At 37.4% G+C, this 22089-nt stretch overlaps 1 protein-coding gene across 1 annotated transcript in view; it reads left to right on the top strand.

Annotated features, from left to right (window-relative positions):
- Positions 1–22089, top strand: part of CHM (CHM Rab escort protein) — a 231345-nt gene that overhangs the window by 74864 nt on the left and 134392 nt on the right. Inside the window, exon 4 of the mRNA XM_065915823.1 lies at positions 4577–4701. Within this exon, the coding sequence (XP_065771895.1) occupies positions 4577–4701 (125 nt within the window). The remainder of the gene's footprint in view (positions 1–4576; positions 4702–22089) is intronic.

Genomic DNA, 22089 nt, shown 5'->3' with positions numbered 1-22089 from the left:
TGGAAAAAGTCCACCTCACCTCCCTAGGATGCCCTCCAACACTGTGCTGACCTCTGAACCTGTTGTGGGGGCAGTTCAGATTCTAATCTGGTCCTACTTCTGTGTGTTCTTGCCGCCAGTGTCCATAGTATCAGAACTAGTGTGTTTTCTTTTGTGGAAGCTCTCAATGTCCTTTTATATATTCCTGGACACAGAGTCTGCCTAGTTGATCATGTAGAGTTAATCTGCAGCTTGTACAGCTGGTGGGAAGGTTTTGCCTCTTCTACCTTAGCCACAGTGCCCCTGGGCTTCAACTGTGGTTTTACTTCCACCTCTGCATGTGCGTCGTCCACTGGGGTTTGCTCCCGAGGCTGCCTTGGAGGACTTGGGTCTGCCCCAGTGAGGACCAGGTGTGGAGGTGGTGCAACTGCTTGGGTCACAGGTTCTGGCAGCACCAGGTACTCAGGGGAGTTGGCAGCTAGGGCAGCAGGAAATATAGTGCTCTAGAAGGGTGTGCCAACCAGTATTGCCCAATACGCCCCAGTATTCTTGCCTGGAGAACCCCCCTCTCTGACAGAGAAGCCTGGCAGGCCACAGTCCACAGGGTCGCAAAGAGTTAGATGTGACCAAAGTGACCCTGTGTGCATAAACTCAAGAGTTTTTTTTTTTTTTTTTTTGCCTGTGACAGCTCTGCCCAAGTGCGAGTTATGTGTGAAGGTGGCACAGCTGATTGGCTTGTGGAGACCCTGGCAGTACCAAGTATTCAGGGACACAGACTGCCTCCACCACAGGAGTTATGGCCCTATCAGAGTCTTTTTCCGAGCCTCTTGTAGCTGGCAATCAGAAGGCCTCTTTGGCCAGTCTTTCTCCATATCTCTGACCGTTAAGGCACTTACAGGGCTCCCTTTCCTGGGGTCCTTCTCTGTTGATTGGTGTGTCAAGCACACAGAGGGGGCACCCCTGGCTGGGGTCCTACTTTTTAGATCAGCCTGTCAGGCACTTAAAGGAGCACCCTGGGTGGGGTCCTACTCTGTAGTTCAGTGTGTTAGGCATTGATGGGTCAGCCTCTGTATTGTTCAGCTGCTGGATCCTGGCATGGAGAGAGAGAGGCTTTGGTGATGGCTCCACCCCCTACGTGTGACTCAGCAATATTGCCTTGCTTCCATGGCTGCCTGCTTTCCTCCACAAGCATTTCCCACCACAATCTCCTCCCTTACATCCCCTCAATCTGTTTCTCCACAGTCAACAGCAGCCCTTGACCTGGGGTTGCTCCACAGTTCCTAAACTACAGCTCCCAGTGGCTGCACCTTCTAGGGGATCTGCGTCCCTGTCTGGGGTATGTATGGCTGTGGCAGGGACTGTCTGATTGTCATTCCATTTAGGCTGCCACAGATCAGTTGTTTCACTCTCAGCCTTAAATGTTTCTCCTCTGACTCAGACAATTGCCCCAATGTGGGAATCAGACCCCTGCTTCAGTCCCCCCACCCACGAAGGGGAGGTTCAGTCCTACTGACACTCCTGTTTTTTCCCCTAGTTCCTTTCTCCTGCTGAGTTTTGCGTGGTTCTATATATTCTTTTCTGCTGGTCAGGTACTCCTGTCTACTCTCAGCTGGTGTTCTGAATGCACTTCTGTGTCTGAAGGTGTATCCATGAAGTATCCATGGAGAGAGATGTACTGCATGTCCACCTACTCCTCCGCCATCTTGTTCTCCCTTATCTTCTTTTTTAATTTACTAGATTGTATTTTCTGTTTTATAATTACTCCATGTTGAAGAAGACATGAAGGTTCATCTGTATTATAGGGTTGATCATTTTTATTTACTTATTTAACAAAAATTCTGTAGTCACCTTTGCAGCTAATATTATCGCAATGCTATTAAAATATAGTAGCATCCCTTTTTAAGCATAAATAAATATGTTGACTGAAGAATAAATCATATATGTTTGATACCATGTTCTAATTACTCTGTATACCCAAATATCAGGCAAGTTTTTTTTCTCCAAAATATTCTTTCAAAAAAATATTTCTATCCTTAGAAAATCTCACATATTACTATTTCTTTCAGTTAGTATGTTTTGGGAAAAAAGCTAAATATTTTGGGGAGATACATTAATTTGAAATGATCTGTCATTGGTGGTTTTGCTTATATAGAAGTCACCTGACAGAATCATTAAAAACAAAAAACAACAAGAAATTTCATATATATTTAGTAATTCCCCCCCCCAGAATAGAATTTCACACTCCAATGTTAGACATCATTCTAAAGTAATTTTTATAATATCATTTACAGCATACATTTTACATGTGGACTTGGTTATTATGTCTTGGAGTTTACCAATTTTTTGAGACATTAAAAGCTGTCTTAATTTTCTATAAATGGTACATGTAGCTTGACATGGAATTCCTTCTGAGATCATCATACATAGACTAAGAAACTGCTGTATCTCAAAAGGGTTTAGACTTTTGGGGAAGAAGGATGGTAGATTCTAGAACATTGTATTCAGTTACTTACCATGTACCAAGTACCAAACTAAACATTTTAGTTTCCTTGATTGATTTAATAAATGACTCAAAAAGTACCTGTAGTGATGATAAAGAAATTGACGTTGAAGATGTACTGAAGGTTCAGTTTGAATGCAATTCAGTATGCAATTAGACTGTGGAAAAACAAGCAATATTTGTGAAGTGACATTTCATGTAATAATTCAGCTATGTATAAATCAAGAAAGTAAATGATATAAATAGATTCATTTAGCTATTTTTTTATCAATATGCCTCAAATATTTTATGTTGGTCAGGAACCATTTTTGGAATGTAATCCTTGGCAAGTGTGTGCGAGGGTCACCTTATATTGAAGCACATTCAGTCCTTCTATGAGAAAATTTAGCCTAGATTCTCAGAACAACAGCAACCTAAATATAAATATCTTAAATGTCTGAATGGAAAATTTTGGGTGAGTGAAGGGATTTTTTAAAAAATAAATTTTGGTAATAGATTAGATTTATTAAAACAAAGTATTTTTGTAGACATTTATTTTAATGGTTCTTTTACTACTCCAGCATCTTGACTTTGTCATCTTATCCTTTTTCCCTTCACATACTTCTTTTTTTCAGGTTGGTAACCCTGTTCAAAGCTCCTATACTTCACCCCCTCTCTATTTGTGTTGGGATGTTTAATGATTATCTAATAATTGTACTTGATAATAAGAACTGTCTGCTGCTACTTTTTGTTGGTTTAAAATGTTAAATTCAAGACAGTGGAGCCTTTTAAAAATAATTATTGCCTACTTTGTGATCTGTAAGTTTTGAAATTTTCTGAGGTGAATTTACTTAAAACAAAGACTATTATATCTCACTACTAGTTTATTGAGTATATATAATATATTAAATATTGTTTTTTCTCTGAGAGATGTGTATCAAGTAGAATAAAGTTTTGAACAGATTAAAAATTGACACTCGAGATTTGGAAAACTATGTCTTGACAGCTTCAGAAATCCCCTGTATTTGAATATTGTATCATGTGATTTTCTCCATAGAGTATAATTGGAAATTATTGAAAAATTTAAAGGGCCACTTTCAATCCTTAGTAAGAATTTGAAAGTGTGTTAGCTCCTCAGTTGTGTCCAACTCTTTGTGACCCCATGGACTGTAGTCTGCCAGGCTCCTCTGTCCATGGGATTTCCCAGGCAAGAATACTGGAGAGGGTTGCCATTTCCTTCTCCAGGAGATCTTTCCAACCCAAATATTGAACCCAGGTCTTCCGCAGTCGATTCTTTACCATCTGAGCCACCAGGGAAGCCCTAGTAAAAGTTTATATACTTTATTATGCATTCTTATTTTAGTGTATTTCTAAATATAAAATTTTATTATAAAGTCTTTAGTTATGCTGGGCTGAGTACTTTTCAAAAATACTTTTATGTATAATCAAGAATTGACACAGCTACTGACCAACCTTTAAAAATCTGAAATTAAGTAGAATGAAGTAATTTGGGGCCTGCTGTTTTGACAACAAAATTTTAAAGCTTTTTTAGTAACAAGTAATATGTGCACCAGGCTTGACAGTTAGCACTAGTGATAAAGAACATGAGTTTGATCCCTGAGTTGGGAAGATCCCCTGGAGGAGGGCGTGGCAACCCACTCTAGTATTCTTGCCTGGAGAATTCCATGGACAGAGTAGCCTGGAGGGCTATGGTTCTTAGTGTCACAAATAATCAGACACAACTGAAGTGACTTAGCCTGCACAGTGTGCATCAGATATGGTTAAGTCTTAGCAGATGAAGGGTTTGTTGTCTTAGTTCTTAAGCAGTGTCACAACAGCCACATCCAAATGGCTGCATCAAAACGTCACATATCCTGATAGAAATTGGTAAACCAGAATTAGCTTTTGATAGGATAGATTTGTATACATTATTTTCCTTCCCTTCCTTTAAAGTTGCACACTATGCTGGAGTCGCTTCAATGACTCTGAAGTGATATCCTTTGAGTTTTGATGGATTGGAAGGAAAGGCATGAATTTAGACAGATATAAATTTTCTCAGAAAAGTAAAAGTTCAGATTAACCATTTTAATTAGAATTTCTTCTCTGTGTTTTGTCTAGGAAAACAGTGATATTGTGAATGAATGCCCAGCATGGCAAGAGAAGATCCTTGAAAATGAAGAAGCTATTGCTCTTAGCAGGACAGACAAAACCATTCAACATGTGGAAGTGTTTTGTTATGCAAGGTATGATAAGTATTTATTTACAATAAACGGCATTAATGACTTCATATTCACATCTTTTCAGAAGAAGCCAACAGTAAGAATTTACATGGCATTGGTTGCTACAACTCTCCTTGATATGCTGACTTGCCTTCTAAAACATATAACTTTCAGTTTTGTTATGTTTGTTCATTTGTGTTTTTCTTTTTTTTTAGATTTCACATGTAAGTGGTATACAGTATTTATCTTTCTCTGTCTGACTTAATTCACTTAGCATAATATCCTCTAGGTTCATCAGTATCATTGTAACTAAACTTCAAAAACAGGCAAACTCATAGAAAAGAGAAAAAATCATATTTGTGGTTACCAGTGACATTGTAGTAAGGGGTGGCAGCAGGATACAGGGAGGATTGCATGAAGACAATCAAAAGGTACAAACTTTCAGTTACAACTACTAGAGACATAATTTGCAACATGATTAGTATAATAAACACTGCTTTGTATTATATATGAAAGTTGTTGAGAGAGTAAATCCCAAGAATTCTCAACACAAGAAAATTTTTTTTTTCTATTTATTTTTAATTTTGTATCTGTATGAGATGATGAATGTTCACTAAACTTATTGTGATAGTCACTTCATGATGTATATAGTACATCAATCATGCTGTACACCTTAAACTTTTACAGTGATGTATCAGTTATATTGCAGTAAAACTGGAAGAAAACACTAAAATGTAACTTTAAGTTTTCTTTGTTAAGATAATCTTACATTAATAATTTGTAATTTACCAAGCTCTTTAAATACATTTTCTTGTTTGATCCTTACAACAGTCCTATGCTAGTATAGAGCAAATAGTTAGATTTTTTAGAGTCCTCAGTGAAGCTCAAAGAGTTTAATTTGCTGAAGGTCATCTGGCTTGATAAATGTCAGATCCATATCTAAGCTAGTTAGTGGTGGCGTGCATACATACTCAGTCATGTCCGACTCTTTTGTGAGTCCACAGACTCTAGCCCATGAGGCTCCTTTGTCCCTGAGATTTCCCAGGCAATACTACTGGAGTGGGTTGCCATTTCCTTCTCTAGGGCATCTTCCCGACTCAGGGATTGAACCCACGTCTCCTGCATTGGCAGGTAGATTCTTTACCACTGAGCCATCAGAGAAGCCCTAAGTAGCAGTGGAGTTTTAGATTAAAACTCAGGGTTTTTTAATCCTAGTTCGATGTTCTTCTAACTCTTCTTAGATAATATTCAGTATAGCAAAATGCAAAATTATAATTTTGAATTGAAAAAATCAAATTCAGTGGTGGTGACATTTTGGGGCATATATTTGTAAATCATGAGAGAATGGGGGAAGTAATGCTCTCAGTGTCTCCTTCTAAGTGAAAGAATTCATTGTTTTAAAATAATTAGAATTTTTTTTTTCAGATTACATGGTTAATGGGCTGAAAGTTAACCATCACGTAGTTCAGTGCAATTTTTGAAGTAGTTAGAAAGTCAAGGGATTTAGAACATCAATGTCAAGCTCTATAATAGTAATTAAAACTTAAAATCCAAGATACTAGAGATATTTTAGGATGTGTACTGTCATTATACATAGCCTTATTGTGGCACAGTGGTAAGTATGACCTGAGCCCTTGAAAAGTTGGGGTACTTGTCATTGATTTCTTAACCTATATTCATATCTGTCAGGTAACTAGCATTTTCTGCCATTAATACACAGTTAATTTTCTATGATTTTATGTAAAAGGACAGTCTTTGAAATGTCAGATACAAATTATAATTTGCATATGCTAAGTGGCATTCAGTAAGAAAAGTACAACTCTGATACTGTTCAGAGCCAGTGTAGACTGATTTAGAACAAAAGATGATCTCAGCTATAAAGTCATATGTTTTAGCAAAAGCAGGAATAAATATTTGGTAACTTTATTGTGTGTCTGTGAATACTACTTGACTAGAATATAGTGACAGTCATACTCAGGCCCTTTGAGAGGTACTTTTGCTGTTTCAGGGTCTCTGATTTCTCTACTCTCCATGACAATTAGTGTTTATGATTTCTAATGACTGATATGATACATTTTGAATGTAGAGGAAATCATCTTGTTTTTGATTCCTGGTCTCCTCAGTTTCACTTCTGGAACTTCCCAAAGTGATTAGTTTGTGAAAAAGTAGTTGTAGTTTCAGACAGTGAATTTTAAGTCATTGTAACTAGTATTAAACACATATCTTTATTTGGAGAAGGAAATGGCAACCCACTCCAGTATTCTCCCTGGAAAATCCTGTGGACACAGGAGCCTAGAGGGCTGCTGTCCATAGGGTCGCACAGAGTCGGACACGACTGAAGTGATTTAGTAGCATGCATGCATGCACTGGAGAAGGCAATGGCAACCCACTCCAGTATTCTTGCCTGAAGTAATCCCAGGGACAGGGGAGCCTGGTGGGCTGCCGTTTGTGAGGTCACACAGAGTTAGACACGACTGAAGTGACTTAGCAGCAGTAGCAGCACATATCTTTATTAGTCAAAATAGGAACCTTTCAACACATTTTTACCAACGAGAAATAAGTTTGTTTATTCCTATAGCATAAAAATCTATGCTTCAGGATTTGACAAACTCTTGGAAAGCATTTTCTACCTTCTGCTGGTTTTGGAAGCGTTTTCCCTGCAAAAAGTTGTCAAGATGTTTGAAGAAGTGGTAGTTGGTTGGCGAGAGGACAGGTGAATATGGCGGATGAGGCAAAACTTTGTAGCCCAATTCATTCAACTTGTGAAGCATTGGTTGTGCGATGCCATGATCTTAGTATTTTGAATGTTGAGTTTTAAGCCAACTTTTTCACTCTCCTCTTTCACCTTCATCAAGAGGCTCTTTAGTTCCTTTTTACTATCTGCCATAATGATGATGTTATCTGCATATTTGAGGTGGTTGATATATCTCCTAACAGTCTTGATTCCAGCTTGTGATTCATCAAGTCTGGCATTTTGCATGATGTACTCTGCATAGAAGTTAAATAAAGCAATGACAATATACAGCCTTGTAGAACTCCTTTCCCAATTTTGAATCAGTCATTTGTTTCAAGTCCGGTTCTAACTGTTGCTTCTTGACCTGCATACAGGTTTCTCAAGAAACAGGTAAGGTGGTGTGGTATTTTCCATAGTTTGTTGTGATCCATATAGTCAAAGGCTTTAGCATAGTCAATGAAGCAGAAGTAGTTGTTTTTCTGTATTTTTTTTTTTGCTTTTTCTATAATCCTACATATATTGGCAATTTGAGAAGCTGTACCATTTTACATTCCCCCTAGGCATGTGCGAGTGACTGTTTTTCCATATCTTCACCATCATTTGGTGGTATAGCTTCTTCAGTGTAGCCAATGTTTATAGGTGTGTAGTAGTGATATCTCATTGCAGTTTTATTTTGCATTTCCCTGGTGCTTGATTTTCAATATCTTTTCATGTGCTTGTTTGCCATCCATATATATATTTTTTGGTGAGATATCTGCTCTATCTTCTGCTCATTTTTTAATTGGGTGGATTTTTTTTTTCTGTGGAAATTTAAGAGTTCTTTAGTTTGCAGATATTTCCCCCCAGTCTTTAGCTTGTCTTTCACCTTTTTAAACATGGTATTTTGTAGAACAAATGTTTTAACTCTTTTGACTCTTGGCTTAGCTATAGAGCCAGGAGATTTTTTTCTGTTTAAAAAAAAAGTTTGATAGATTTATGTTTTATATGTTAAATACACGATCCACTTTAAATTTTTGTTTATGGTATGAGGTTTAGATCCATGTTTGTTTTCCTTTATTGATATCCAGTTCCTTCAGTACTATTTGTTGAAAAGGCTGTTTCTCCTTCATTGAGTTACTTTTGCAACTTTGTCAAAAATCAGTTGGCTGTACTTGGATGGGTCTCTTTCTGGATTCTGTTTTCTTTTCCACTGATTTCTGTCTTTGCCCATACCAGTATCACACTGTCTTTATTACTGCAGTTGTAAGTTGGACTTAATATCTGTTAGAATGATTTCCCCAACCTTGTTTTTTTTATCAAGATTATTTTAGCTGTTCTGCAGTTTCTGCCTTTCCATATAAATGTTTTATATGTTTTGCCATGTTTAGACATGTTTTGACCATGTCTAGAAAATGTTGCTGGATTTGATAGGAATTGCATTAAAGTTACTGATCAACTTGGGGTGAATTGACATCTTTATTATTTTGTGTCCCCTAATCTGTTGACAAGTTATGCCTCTCCATTAAGGGAGGTCATCTTGATTTCTATCTATAGGATTGTGTAATTTTCAACATACCAGTTCTGTACATCTTTTTTTAATTGTGTACCTAAATACACAGTTGTGTAGCAAGTGTGGAGCAAGTACTATTGTAAGTGGTATTGCCTTTTTCATTTTGGTTTTCAAATGTTCCTTATTAGTATCTAGAAATACAGTTGGTTTTTATGCATTCATCTTGTATCCTGAAATCTTAATTAACTTGCTTATTCTAGGAATTTTTGTGTAGATTCCTTGGGATTTTTGCATAAACAGCTATGTTTTCTGCAAAGAGGAACAGTTTTATGTCTTCCTTTCCATTGGCTTTTTTTTAAGAGTCTGTTTTCTGTTTAGAGTCATGTGTTTTCTGTCCGTAGCCATATACCACAAGTTAATTGTAATTTTCTACTTATCCTTAGGCTCACTTAATGAGCATTTTTTTTCATAAAGGAAGTTATTATCACTTCCGAGTATCTTGTAGTTATATACAAATGCTGGGCAATCATTTAATTTCTGTTATTAATTGTCTTGATCTTGTACACTACTCTCTCAGCATATGCAAGTAAAACTCACAGTCTGACCAGATGTCAAAATATTGAAAATTTTAAACTTAAATGGTCACTGACACCAAGAGATTATTGTATTTAGCTACATGAGGCATAGAGAGAAGTCAAACCTCAATCCCTGGTATATTTCCTATGTAGAATATTGTTTTTAATATTTTGGTAAATTTTCAAAATTCCATGTAAAGATAGCTTTGTAATGATATGAATGCAGAAGTGTTATTACTTCTGTTCCCATTTTAGACCAGATGAGTAGGCTTATGGAGTTGACGTTTATTAGGCTAAAATCTGTGATTTGATTCTCATATATGTTGCTTGATATTTTATCAAGGAAGAACAGTGACTGTCTCCTGGCTACAAACAGTATTATAGCCATAACCAATAGCCTTTTGATTTTTAATCTTTGATTACAGGGAGGATAGGGCAAGGATGCAAGTAGATCAGTGCAAAATCATCACCACTTTTTGGAAAATACCTCAAAGTATTGATACATGGCAAGTCAGTAACACCATATTCTTTTTTATTTTTTTATTTCATTTATTTATATTAGTTGGAGGCTAATTACTTTACAATATTGTAGTGGTTTTTGTCATACATTGATATGAATCAGCCATGGATTTACATGTGTTCCCCATCCTGAACCCACCTCCTACCTCCCTCCCCATCCCATGCCTCTGGGTCATCCTAGTGTCCCAGCCCTGAGTACTTGTCTCATGCATCAAACCTGGCCTGCTGATCTGTTTCACAACTGATAATATGCATGTTTCAATGCTATTCTCTCAGATCATCCCACCCTCGCCGTCTCCCACAGAGTCCAAAAGTCTGTTCTATACATCTGTGACTCTTTTTCTGTCTTGCATATAGGGTTACCATTACCATCTTTCTAAATTCCATATATATGTGTTAGTATACTCTATTGGTATTTTCTTTCTGGCTTACTTCACTCTGTATAATGGGCTCCAGTTTCATCCATCTCATTAGAACTGATTAAAATGTATTCTATTTAATGGCCGAGTAATATTCCATTGTGTATATGTACAATAACTTTCTTATCCATTCATCTGCTAATGGACATCTATGTTGTTTCCATGTCCTGGCTATTATAAACAGTGCTGCGATGAACACTGGGGTACACATGTCCCTTTCAATTCTGGTTTCCTCAGTGTGTATGCGCAGGAGTGGGATTGCTGGGTCATATGGCAGTTCTGTTTCCAGTTTTTTAAGGAATCTCCATACTGTTCCCCATAGCGGCTGTACTAGTTTGCATTCCCACCAACAGTGTAAGAGGGTTCCCTTTTTTTATTTTTTTTATTTTATTTTATTAGTTGGAAGCCAATTAGTTCACAACATTTCAGTGGGTTTTGACATACATTGACACGAATCAGCCATAGAGTTATACGTATTCCCCATCCCGATCCCCCCTCCCACCTCCCTCTCCACCCGACTCCTCTGTGTCCTCCCAGTGCACCAGGTCCGAGCACTCGTCTCATGCATCTCACCTGGGCTAGTGATCTGTTTCACCATAGATAATATACATGCTGTTCTTTTGAAACATCCTACCCTCACCTTCTCCCACAGAGTTCAAAAGTCTGTTCTGTACTTCTGTGTCTCTTTTTCTGTTTTGCATATAGGGTTATCATTACCATCTTTCTAAATTCCATATATATGTGTTAGTATGCTGTAATGTTCTTTATCTTTCTGGCTTACTTCACTCTGTATAATGGGCTCCAGTTTCATCCATCTCATTAGAACTGATTCAAATGAATTCTTTTTCACGGCTGAGTAATATTCCATGGTGTATATGTACCACAGCTTCCTTATCCATTCATCTGCGGATGGGCATCTAGGCTGCTTCCATGTCCTGGCTATTATAAACAGTGCTGCAATGAACATTGGGGTGCACGTGTCTCTTTCAGATCTGGTTTCCTCGGTGTGTATGCCCAGAAGTGGTATTGCTGGGTCATATGTCAGTTCTATTTCCAGTTTTTTAAGAAATCTCCACACTCTTTTCCATAGTGGCTGTCCTAGTTTGCATTCCCACCAACAGTGTAAGAGGGTTCCCTTTTCTCCACACCCTCTCCAGCATTTATTGATTGTAGACTTTTGGATAGCAGCCATCCTGACTGGCGTGTAATGGTACCTCATTGTGGTTTTGATTTGCATTTCTCTGATAATGAGTGATGTTGAGCATCTTTTCATGTGTTTGTTAGCCATCTGTATGTCTTCTTTGGAGAAATGTCTGTTTAGTTCTTTGGCCCATTTTTTGATTGGGTCATTTATTTTTCTGGAATTGAGCTTCAGGAGTTGCTTGTATATTTTTGAGATTAACCTTTTGTCTGTTTCCTCATTTGCTATTATTTTCTCCCAATCCGAGGGCTGTCTTTTCACCTTACTTATAGTTACCTTTGTTGTGCAAAAGCTTTTAATTTTCATTAGGTCCCATTTGTTTATTTTTGCTTTTATTTCCAATATTCTGGGAGGTGGGTCATAGAGGACCCTACTGCGATTTATGTCGGAGAGTGTTTTGCCTATGTTCTCCTCTAGGAGTGTTATAGTTTCTGGTCTTACATTTAGATCTTTAATCCATTTTGAGTTTATTTTTGTGTATGGTATTAGAAAGTGTTCTAGTTTCATTCTTTTACAAGTGGTTGACCAGTTTTCCCAGCACCACTTGTTAAAGAGATTGTCATTTTTCCATTGTATATCCTTGCCTCCTTTGTCAAAGATAAGGTGTCCATAGGTTCGTGGATTTATCTCTGGGCTTTCTATTCTGTTCAATTGATCTATATTTCTGTCTTTGTGCCTGTACCATACTGTCTTGATGACTGTGGCTTTGGAGTAGAGTCTGAAGTCAGGCAGGTTGATTCCTCCAGTTCCATTCTTCTTTCTCAAGATTACTTTGGCTATTCGAGGTTTTTTGTATTTCCATACAAATTGTGAAATTATTTGTTCTAGTTCTGTGAAAAATACCATTGGTAGCTTGATAGGGATAGCATTGAATCTATAGATTGCTTTGGGTAGAATAGCCATTTTGACAATATTGATTCTTCCAATCCATGAACACGGTATGTTTCTCCATCTGTTTGTGTCCTCTTTGATTTCTTTCATCAGTGTTTTATAGTTTTCTATGTACAGATTTTTTGTTTCTTTAGGTAGATATACTCCTAAGTATTTTATTTTTTTTGTTGCAGTGGTGAATGGTATTGTTTCCTTAATTTCTCTTTCTGTTCTTTCATTGTTAGTGTATAGGAATGCAAGGGATTTCTGTGTGTTAATTTTATATCCTGCAACTTTACTATATTCATTGATTAGCTCTAGTAATTTTCTGGAAGAGTCTTTAGGGTTTTGTATGTAGAGGATCATGTCATCTGCAAACAGCGAGAGTTTCACTTCTTCTTTTCCTATCTGGATTCCTTTTACTTCTTTTTCTGCTCTGATTGCTGTGGCCAGAACTTCCAAGACTATGTTGAATAGTAGTGGTGAGAGTGGGCACCCTTGTCTTGTTCCTGATTTCAGGGGAAATGCTTTCAATTTTTCACCATTGAGGGTGATGCTTGCTGTGGGTTTGTCATATATAGCTTTTATTATGTTGAGGTATGTTCCCTCTATTCCTGCTTTCTGGAGAGTTTTAATCATAAATGAGTGTTGAATTTTGTCAAAGGCTTTCTCTGCATCTATTGAGATAATCATATGGTTTTTATCTTTCAATTTGTTAATGTGGTGTATTACATTGATTGATTTGCGGATATTAAAGAATCCTTGCATTCCTGGGATAAAGCCCACTTGGTCATGGTGTATGATTTTTTTAATATGTTGTTGGATTCTGTTTGCTAGAATTTTGTTAAGGATTTTTGCATCTATGTTCATCAGTGATATTGGCCTGTAGTTTTCTTTTTTTGTGGCATCTTTGTCTGGTTTTGGAATTACGGTGATGGTGGCCTCATAGAATGAGTTTGGAAGTTTACCTTCTTCTGCAATTTTCTGGAAGAGTTTGAGTAAGATAGGTGTTAGCTCCTCTCTAAATTTTTGGTAGAATTCAGCTGTGAAGCCATCTGGTCCTGGGCTTTTGTTTGCTGGAAGATTTTTGATTACAGTTTCGATTTCCTTGCTTGTGATGGTTCTGTTAAGATCTTCTATTTCTTCCTGCTTCAGTTTTGGAAAGTTATACTTTTCTAAGAATTTGTCCATTTCATCCAAGTTGTTCATTTTATTGGCATAGAGCTGCTGGTAGTAGTCTCTTATGATCCTTTGTATTTCAGTGTTGTCTGTTGTGATCTCACCCTTTTCATTTCTTATTTTGTTAATTTGTTTCTTCTCTCTTTGTTTCTTAATGAGTCTTGCTAATGGTTTGTCAATTTTGTTTATTTTTTAAAAAAACCAGCTTTTAGCTTTGTTGATTTTTGCTATGGTCTCTTTAGTTTCTTTTGCATTTATTTCTGCCCTAATTTTTAAGATTTCTTTTCTTCTGCTGACCCTGGGGTTCTCCATTTCTTCCTTCTCTAATTGCTTTAGGTGTAGAGTTAGGTTATTTATTTGGCTTTTTTCTTGTTTCTTGATGTGCGCCTGTAATGCTATGAACCTTCCCCTTAGCACTGCTTTTACAGTGTCCCATACGTTTTGGGTTGTTGTGTTTTCATTTTCATTTATTTCTATACATATTTTGATTTCTTTTTTGATTTCTTCTATGATTTGTTGGTTATTCAGAAGCGTGTTATTTAGCCTCCATATGTTTGAATTTTTAACAAATTTTTTTCCTGTAATTGAGATCTAATCTTACTGCACTGTGGTCAGAAAAGATGACTGGAATGATTTCAATTTTTCTGAATCTTCCAAGACCAGATTTATGGCCCAGGATGTGATCTATTCTGGAGAAGGTTCCGTGTGCACTTGAGAAAAAGGTGAAGTTGATTGTTTTGGGGTGAAATGTCCTATAGATATCAATTAGGTCTAGCTGGTCCATTGTATCATTTAAGGTTTGTGTTTCCTTGTTGATTTTCTGTTTCGTTGATCTATCCATATCTGTGAGTGGGGTATTAAAGTCTCCCACTATTATTGTGTTACTATTAATTTCCTCTTTCATACTCATTAGCGTTTGCCGTACATATTGCGGTGCTCCTATGTTGGGTGCATATATATTTATAATTGTTATTTCTTCTTGGATTGATCCTTTGATCATTATGTAGTGTCCTTCTTTGTCTCTTTTCACAGCCTTTATTTTAAAATCTATTTTATCTGATATGAGTATTGCGACTACCGGTTTCTTTTGGTCTCGTTTGTGTGAAATGTTTTTTTTCCAGCCCTTCACTTTCAGTCTGTATATGTCCCTTGTTTCGAGGTGGGTCTCTTGTAGACAGCATATATAGGGTCCTTGTTGTTGTATCCATTCAGCCAGTCTTTGTCTTTTGATTGTGGTAATTATTGATAAGTATGGTCCTATTGCCATTTACTTTGTTGTTTTGGGTTCAAGTTTATACAGCCTTTCTGTATTTCCTGTCTAGACAAGATCCTTTAGCATTTGTTGAAGAGCTGGTTTGGTGGTGCTGAGTTCTCTCAGCTCTTGCTTGTCTGTAAAAGTTTTGAATTCTACATATCTGAATGAGATCCTTGCTTTGTACAGTAATCTGGGCTGTAGGTTATTCTCTTTCATTACTTTAAGTATGTCCTGCCATTCCCTTCTGGCCTGAAGAGTTTCTATTGAAAGATCAGCTGTTATCCTTATGGAAATCCCCTTGTGTGTTATTTGTTGTTTTTCCCTTGCTGCTTTTATTATTTGTTCTTTGTGTTTGATCTTTGTTAATTTGATTAATATATGTCTTGGGGTGTTTTGCCTTGGGTTTATCCTGTTTGGGACTCTCTGGTTTTGTTGGACTTGTGTGACTATTTCCTTCAACATTTTAGGGAAATTTTTAAGTATTATCTCCTCGAGTGTTTTCTCATGGCCTTTTTTTTTTTTTTTTTTTTTTTTGTCTTCTTCTTCTGGGACTCCTGTGATTTGAATATTGGGGCAATTCACATTGTCCCAGAGGTCCTGAGGTTGTCCTCACTTCTTTTGATTTTTTTTTCTTTTTTCCTCTCTGCTTCATTTATTTCCACCATTCTATCGTCTACCTCATTTATCCTCTTTTCTGCCTCAGTTATTCTCCTGTTGTTTCCCTCCATAGTGTTTTTTATCTCATTTATTGCATTATTCATTATTAATTGACTCTTTTTTATTTCTTCCAGGTCCTTGTTAAACGTTTCTTGCATGTTCTCAATACTTGTCTCCAGGTTATTTATCTGTAACTCCATTTTGTTTTCAAGATTTTGGATCATTTTTGTTATCATTATTCTAAATTCTTTTTTAGGTAAACTCCCTATCTCCTTCTCTTTTGTTTGGCTTGGTGGGCATTTTTCATGTTCCTTTTCCTGCTCAGTATTTCTCTGCCTTTTCTTCTTGTTTAGATTGCTATGTTTGGAGTGGCTTTTCTGTATTCTGGTAATTTGTGATTCCTCATTATTGTGGAGGTTCCTCCCAGTAAGTGGGGTTGGACAATTGGCTTGTCAAGGTTTCCTGCTTAGGGAAGCTTGCACCAGTGTTCTAGTGGGTGGATCTGGATTTCTTCTCTCTGGACTGCAGTGGAGTGTCCAGTAGTGAGTTTTGATATGTCTGTGGGTTTGTTGTGACTTTTGACAGCCTGTATATTGACGCTCAGGGCTGTGTTCCTGTTTTACTGGAGAATTTGCGTGTTATGTCTTGCTCTGGTACTTATTGGTTCTTGGGTGGTGGTTGGTTTCAGTGTAGGTATGGAGGCTTTTGGATGATCTCTTATTAATTAATGATCCCTGGAGTCAGGAGTTCTCTTGTGTTCTCAGGTTTTGGGCTTAAGCCTCCTGCCTCTAGTTTTCAGTCTTATTCTTCCAGTAACCTCAAGACTTCTCCATTCATACAGCACTGATAATAAAACTTCTAGGTTAATGGTTAAAAGATTGTCCACTGTGAGGGATACCCAGAGAGGTTCACAGAATTACATGAAGAAGAGGAGAGGGAGGAAAGAGATAGAGGTGAGCAGGAGGAGAAAAAAGGGGGAATCAAGAGCAGAGAGACAGATCTAGGCAGTACTCTGTTCCCTAAGTGTTCTCTGCAGCCCAGAACACCCATGGAGATTCACAGAATTGGATTGAAAAGAGAAGGGGGAGGGTGGAAATAGAGGTGATCTGGCAGAGAAAAAGGAGAGTCAAATGGGGGAGACTGTCATCAATCCAGTAAGCACACTTCTCAGTAAAAATGGGTACTGAAGATTGGATTCTAAAATGTACAAGATTGATATAAAATACTAAAAAAAGATTAAAAATCTAGTGAAGAGATTAGACTCTTAAAATACATTATTAAAAAAACCAAACCACAAAAAGTATGAGCAATATATATGAAGTTCACTTTACAAATAGGGTCTTTTTTTTTTTTTTTGCAAGATAATAGTGGGTTATAAAAATGAAAATTAAAGGAGTAATAGTGAACTTAAAAAAGAAGAAGAAAAAAAATTGTAATTAAAAAAAATAATAATGGTAAAAATATATCTAGGAATTTCTCTGGAGCTGTTGTGGGCAGTGTGGGTTCAGTTCAGTTTCAGATAGTTCCTTGTTCCAGCTTATACTTCTCAATATCTATAGACCCCTTCCAGTGTAGTCAGTATTAACTACAGGAATTTTAATCTGTTGCACCTGTCATTTCTAAAGCAGTTCCCTTTGTTTATTTGGCTTCTATTTGCTGATTTCTTCAGTGTCTAATTTCCGCCCTGACACAAGGGGTCAGAGATGGTCTCTTGTTTAGGTTCACTTGTGTTCAGTTGTGCTGTGTGGAGGGAGTAACACTGCAAACAAATATCACTGGTGTATGTGGGGAGTACTCACAGTGTTTCAGTGATACTGGGTTTGTCCCCGCTCATGGCGTGTGTGCTTTCCCTGTCTACACTGCTCAGGTTTCAGGTTGCTCTACAGGGAGTGGGCCCTGAGTTGCGTGCACTTCTCAGGTCTAAGCCACTCAGGTTCAGGTTCTTGGGTACTCCACAAAGGCGCAGACTCGGTTGGGCCTGCGTTTTGTGCCTTACCTGATCCGAGCAGTTCAGGCAACCAGGTGCTTGACGAACGCACTCTCTTCAGGTGCAGTGCAACTTATCCCCTCCCCAGTCCCAGCCTCAGTTTCCCTGTGCACCTGGCCTGGTGTGCCTTGTGTCTCTGCTGGGGAGCTGATCTCTGGCTGCGACCCTCCTGGCGGTTGTCAACCATCCAGAATTTCAGGAAGTCTTTGGTTAGAAACTGGAAGCCTGTTTGCAGTGGCAGGGGATGCCCTCTCTGGGGCTGAGTTTGCCCCTTTCAGGCTCTAGTTGGTGCCCGCCTCCCCCCTGCCTCCGGTGGGGCATGGGCCCATCTGCAGTCAGCTAGCTCTTCTCTGGTAAAGCTCAATCCTTTGTTCTGTGAACGGGCTGGCAGTGCCTTGGGTTAGGGCTTTTTGCAGGTTAATTCTCTCTCTCTCTCTCTCTCTCTCTCTCTCTCTCTCTCTCTCTCTCTCTCTCTCTTGATATCCCACAGTTTAGGTTGCCCTAAGCAATGCCGCCTGCTCCGCTCCGTTCAGCCCCCACTTGCTGGTGGCGGATGCGAACATCTGGGGTACTTTTCTGCTGGGAGTTGTCTTTAGGCATGTAATCTGTGGGTTTTATTTATTTATTTTTCCTCCCAGTTAGGTTGCCCTCCAAGATTCAAAAACTTCCCCCAGACCCTCTGGTGAGAGGGCTTCTTGGTGTTTGGAAACTTCCTCTATTAAGACTCCCTTCCCAGGACGGATCTCCATTCCTAGCTCTTTTGTCTCTTTATCTTTTATATTTTGTCCTACCTCCTTTTGAAGACAGTGGGCTGCGTTTCTGGGTGCCTGATGTCCTCTGCCAGCGTTCAGAAGTTGCTTTGTGGAGTTTGCTCAGCATTCAAATATTCTTTCAGTGAATTTGTGGTGGAGAACGTGGTCTCCCCATCCTATCCCTCCGCCATCTTAGCTCCTCAGTAACACCATATTCTAATGTAAACATACTGGATAGCACATTGTTTGTCATTGCTGACTTTACTTATTTTCAGAAATAATTCTTAAGTGTTCAGTCTAAGAGTTTTAGTGATCTTTTGACTATGAAAGTTAGTACTTTTTTGTTATTGCATAGTTGGGCTTCCCTGGTGGCTCAGCGGTAAAGAATCTGCCTGCCAATTCAGGAGACGCAGGTTTGATCCCTGGGTTGGGAAGATCCTCTGAAGTAGGAAATGGCAACGCACTCCAGTCTTCTTGCCAGGAGAATCTCATAGACAGAGGAGCCTGGCAGACTACGGTCTGTAGAGGCACCAAAGAGTTGGACATGACTTAGTGACTAAACAGCAATAACAACAACATAGTTAGGCTGAATATTAAACTAAAATAGCTTAAGTTCAAGTCTCAGAAATTCTATAAAGAACTACCCAGATTGTTTTGCTTTATGAGTGCTATTTTACCTTGGATGCTGCTAGTAATAAATGAGATAATCTGTAATTTGGGCTAGAAATTCTTTTGCTATACATAGATTATTTTTCTTTGAAACAAATAATATGATTATTACAGTTGACTTATTGAAGGGAAGAGTAAAAGGACTATAGCATTTATTGGATATTATCTTTTTGACAACTGCTATAACTCAGTTCCTTACATTTTTTATTTCATTCAGTTTCACTTAATCTGTGCTACATCAGGGAGAGTCAGAGATAGGACAGGCAGGATTTGAACCCACATGTATCTAACTCAGAAGTTTGTGCCGTTTCCATTATATCAAAGTATATTTCAGGCATCAGATAAATATATGTATGTGCATCAAGGGAACTATTAAACCAAGTGAATAAAGTATTTTCTTTGTGAAGACTAGCACGTAAAGAAGTACATTTACTTATTTAACTTGCTAGAATATTATTTAGTAATGTAAAGTAGTTATATCTATAATGGGGAACTAAAGTGCCTAACTTCCAGTGTATAGAAGATGAGGGATAAATCCAATATCCTTTAGTTGTTGTGACTGTTGTTAGTACCCCACAGGATATTTTTGTAGTTTATGTGAGAGAATAAAAACAACTACTATTTCTGGTTTTAAACATTCAACAGACTATGAAAAAGCACAATACATTAATTCACACTTAATTCACAAAAACCCAAAGAGATCTTGGGTGAAAGATATTGTTGTTCAGTCTCTCAGGTGTGTCCAACTCTTAGTGACCCCATGAACGCCAGGCTTCCCTGTCCTTCATCATATCCTGGAGTTTGCTCAGGATGAAAGATGGTTGCTAATTAATTGCATAATGTCATATAGTTTCTTTAGTGAGAAGAGATTTTATGTTTCTAAAATATTCAGAAGAACTTGTGCTTTTTCTGCCCTGTTTCATTTTTGCATAATCCTGAACATCGTTTCCCCTTTTCTGATATGATAATATTAAAGCAGGATGAAAACTTGCTTGTTAGACTTATAAACAAACCAACTCTTTCATGGATTGATACTAAAATAAAGACATTTGATGGTCATCTAAAATTCTACTTATTTTATTTTAGATTTAGAATTTTATAAATGTAGCATGAGCCTCTTTGACAAAAATGTAATAATACCAGTAAGAAGAAAGAAATACAAAATTTTAAAAACTGAAAATCACTTTTAAGTTTTATTATTTACAGGAATCTATGGTTTACCACTGTGTAATAACAAGTTTGTTTTAGACTACAAGTGACACAGTGTCCTATTAAAAGTGGTTTAAATGAGTAGATATATGGGTAGTTGGGACGGTAGACTGGTAGGTGGGTTGGTTGGTTGTTACATAATTTGCTAATTGAGAATCTTAATCACATCCATCTTGGGGTAGCTGCCCTGAACTTTTCTTAGCTTTCTGTCCAGAGTTACAAAATGATTGCCTTGATTCTGAACAGGTTTTCACACAACAGAAACCTCTAAATGTGAAACAAGGGTTGGGGGGAGTTTTTTTTCCTAACGTTTTTTTTTTTTGTGTGTGTGTGTGTGTGTGTGTGTGTTATAATGTTATACTGGGGAGTCTTTACCAAAGCCCCAAGTTCACCCTTATCTCATTGGCTTAAACTGGATAACCTTGGATAACCTGCTCACTTTTAAATCAGTCACTAACAAAGGACAGTAAAATTACCAAAGTTGGTTTTAATCAGCCATGATCCATCCCCTAGTTCTGGGTGCCTAATATTGGATCAAAATTGCAACTCTTATGGTGCTGAGGAATAGGATATGGTTGTTAAAAAGACAGCCAACAGTATCTGCTCTACATCACCTTATATTTTTTCCTTGGAGAAATATGACAAGAGATTGACATTTCAGCTATATTCTACTGTGCTGTTAACATGTTAAGTTTTTTACAAATAAGGGAATAAATCTATCAGTATGTTATATTGCATCAATTTAAAATTGATTACAGTGGGTTTTTTATATTCCTGGTTTTTGGAACAGCAACTTTTGAACAGTCTGACTTTTTGTAAATCTTATTCATAATCATTAAACATTTATTTGCAGAAATTAACAGATGGGTAACTGTGTAGCATATACTGTGGAAATCAAAAGTAAATAGCTTGGGATTTCCCTGACAGTCCAGTGGTTAAGACTCCATGCTTTCAGTGCAAAAGGCAGAAGTTGGATCTGTATCAGGGAATTGAGATTCCACATGCCATGTGACGTGGCCAAAAAATTAAAACAAGAAGAAAATGAATGACCTTACAATAAAGTGCATATATCAAAGTAAAGAATATAATTTCTGTAACAAGCTGTACTGCAAGGAGGAAAGGTCCAAATAACTGAAAAATAAATAATGAACACCTGTGCTGAATACATTAACCAGTTGGTTGACAATTTTTCATTTGACTTATCTGAAAGTGTGACTGTTACCAAGGCATTAATAAGGCATATTCAGTTTGAGGCATTCCCTTGTTGCTACCATTAATTGGTAAAAACACTAGATGATATCAGAATTTATACCCCTAAGTCTCTCCTAAATTCAGATTGTTCCTAATGCGTTCATCTAAGCACTTATTCAGAGTTTAAATTAGGTAAAATTATCTCAAAAATATTGTTATACTTTATTGTAAATGTCCCTTGAAATTCAAATTATCAATATAAATGACATTGGATTTCATTTGTCAATTTATTTTCATATTGAAATTTTTCATAAGAACTAATGGTGCATATTTTCCCCATTTATGTGTTAACATCAGTAGTGTTTTAGAACTCAAAATTTTTTTTTTTTTTGAGAATTTATAATCCAGCCACATTCATTTACAACTGGCAAATGTGTTTTTATACTTTTTAGGTACTTTAAAGTTAATAACAGCATGTATATTATCTATGGTGAAACAGATCACCAGCCCAGGTGGGATGCATGAGACAAGTGCTCGGGCCTGGTGCACTAGGAGGACCCAGAGGAGTTGGGTGGAGAGGGAGGTGGGAGGGGGGATCGGGATGGGGAATACGTGTAACTCTATGGCTAATTCATATCAATGTATGACAAAACCCACTGAAATGTTTTGAAGTAATTAGCCTCCAACTAATAAAAAGAATAAAATA

This window comes from Muntiacus reevesi, chromosome X (genome assembly GCF_963930625.1).
Source record: "Muntiacus reevesi chromosome X, mMunRee1.1, whole genome shotgun sequence".
In the NCBI taxonomy this organism is placed as follows: Eukaryota; Metazoa; Chordata; class Mammalia; order Artiodactyla; family Cervidae; genus Muntiacus; species Muntiacus reevesi.
This window is presented reverse-complemented; position numbering and strand designations above follow the sequence as displayed.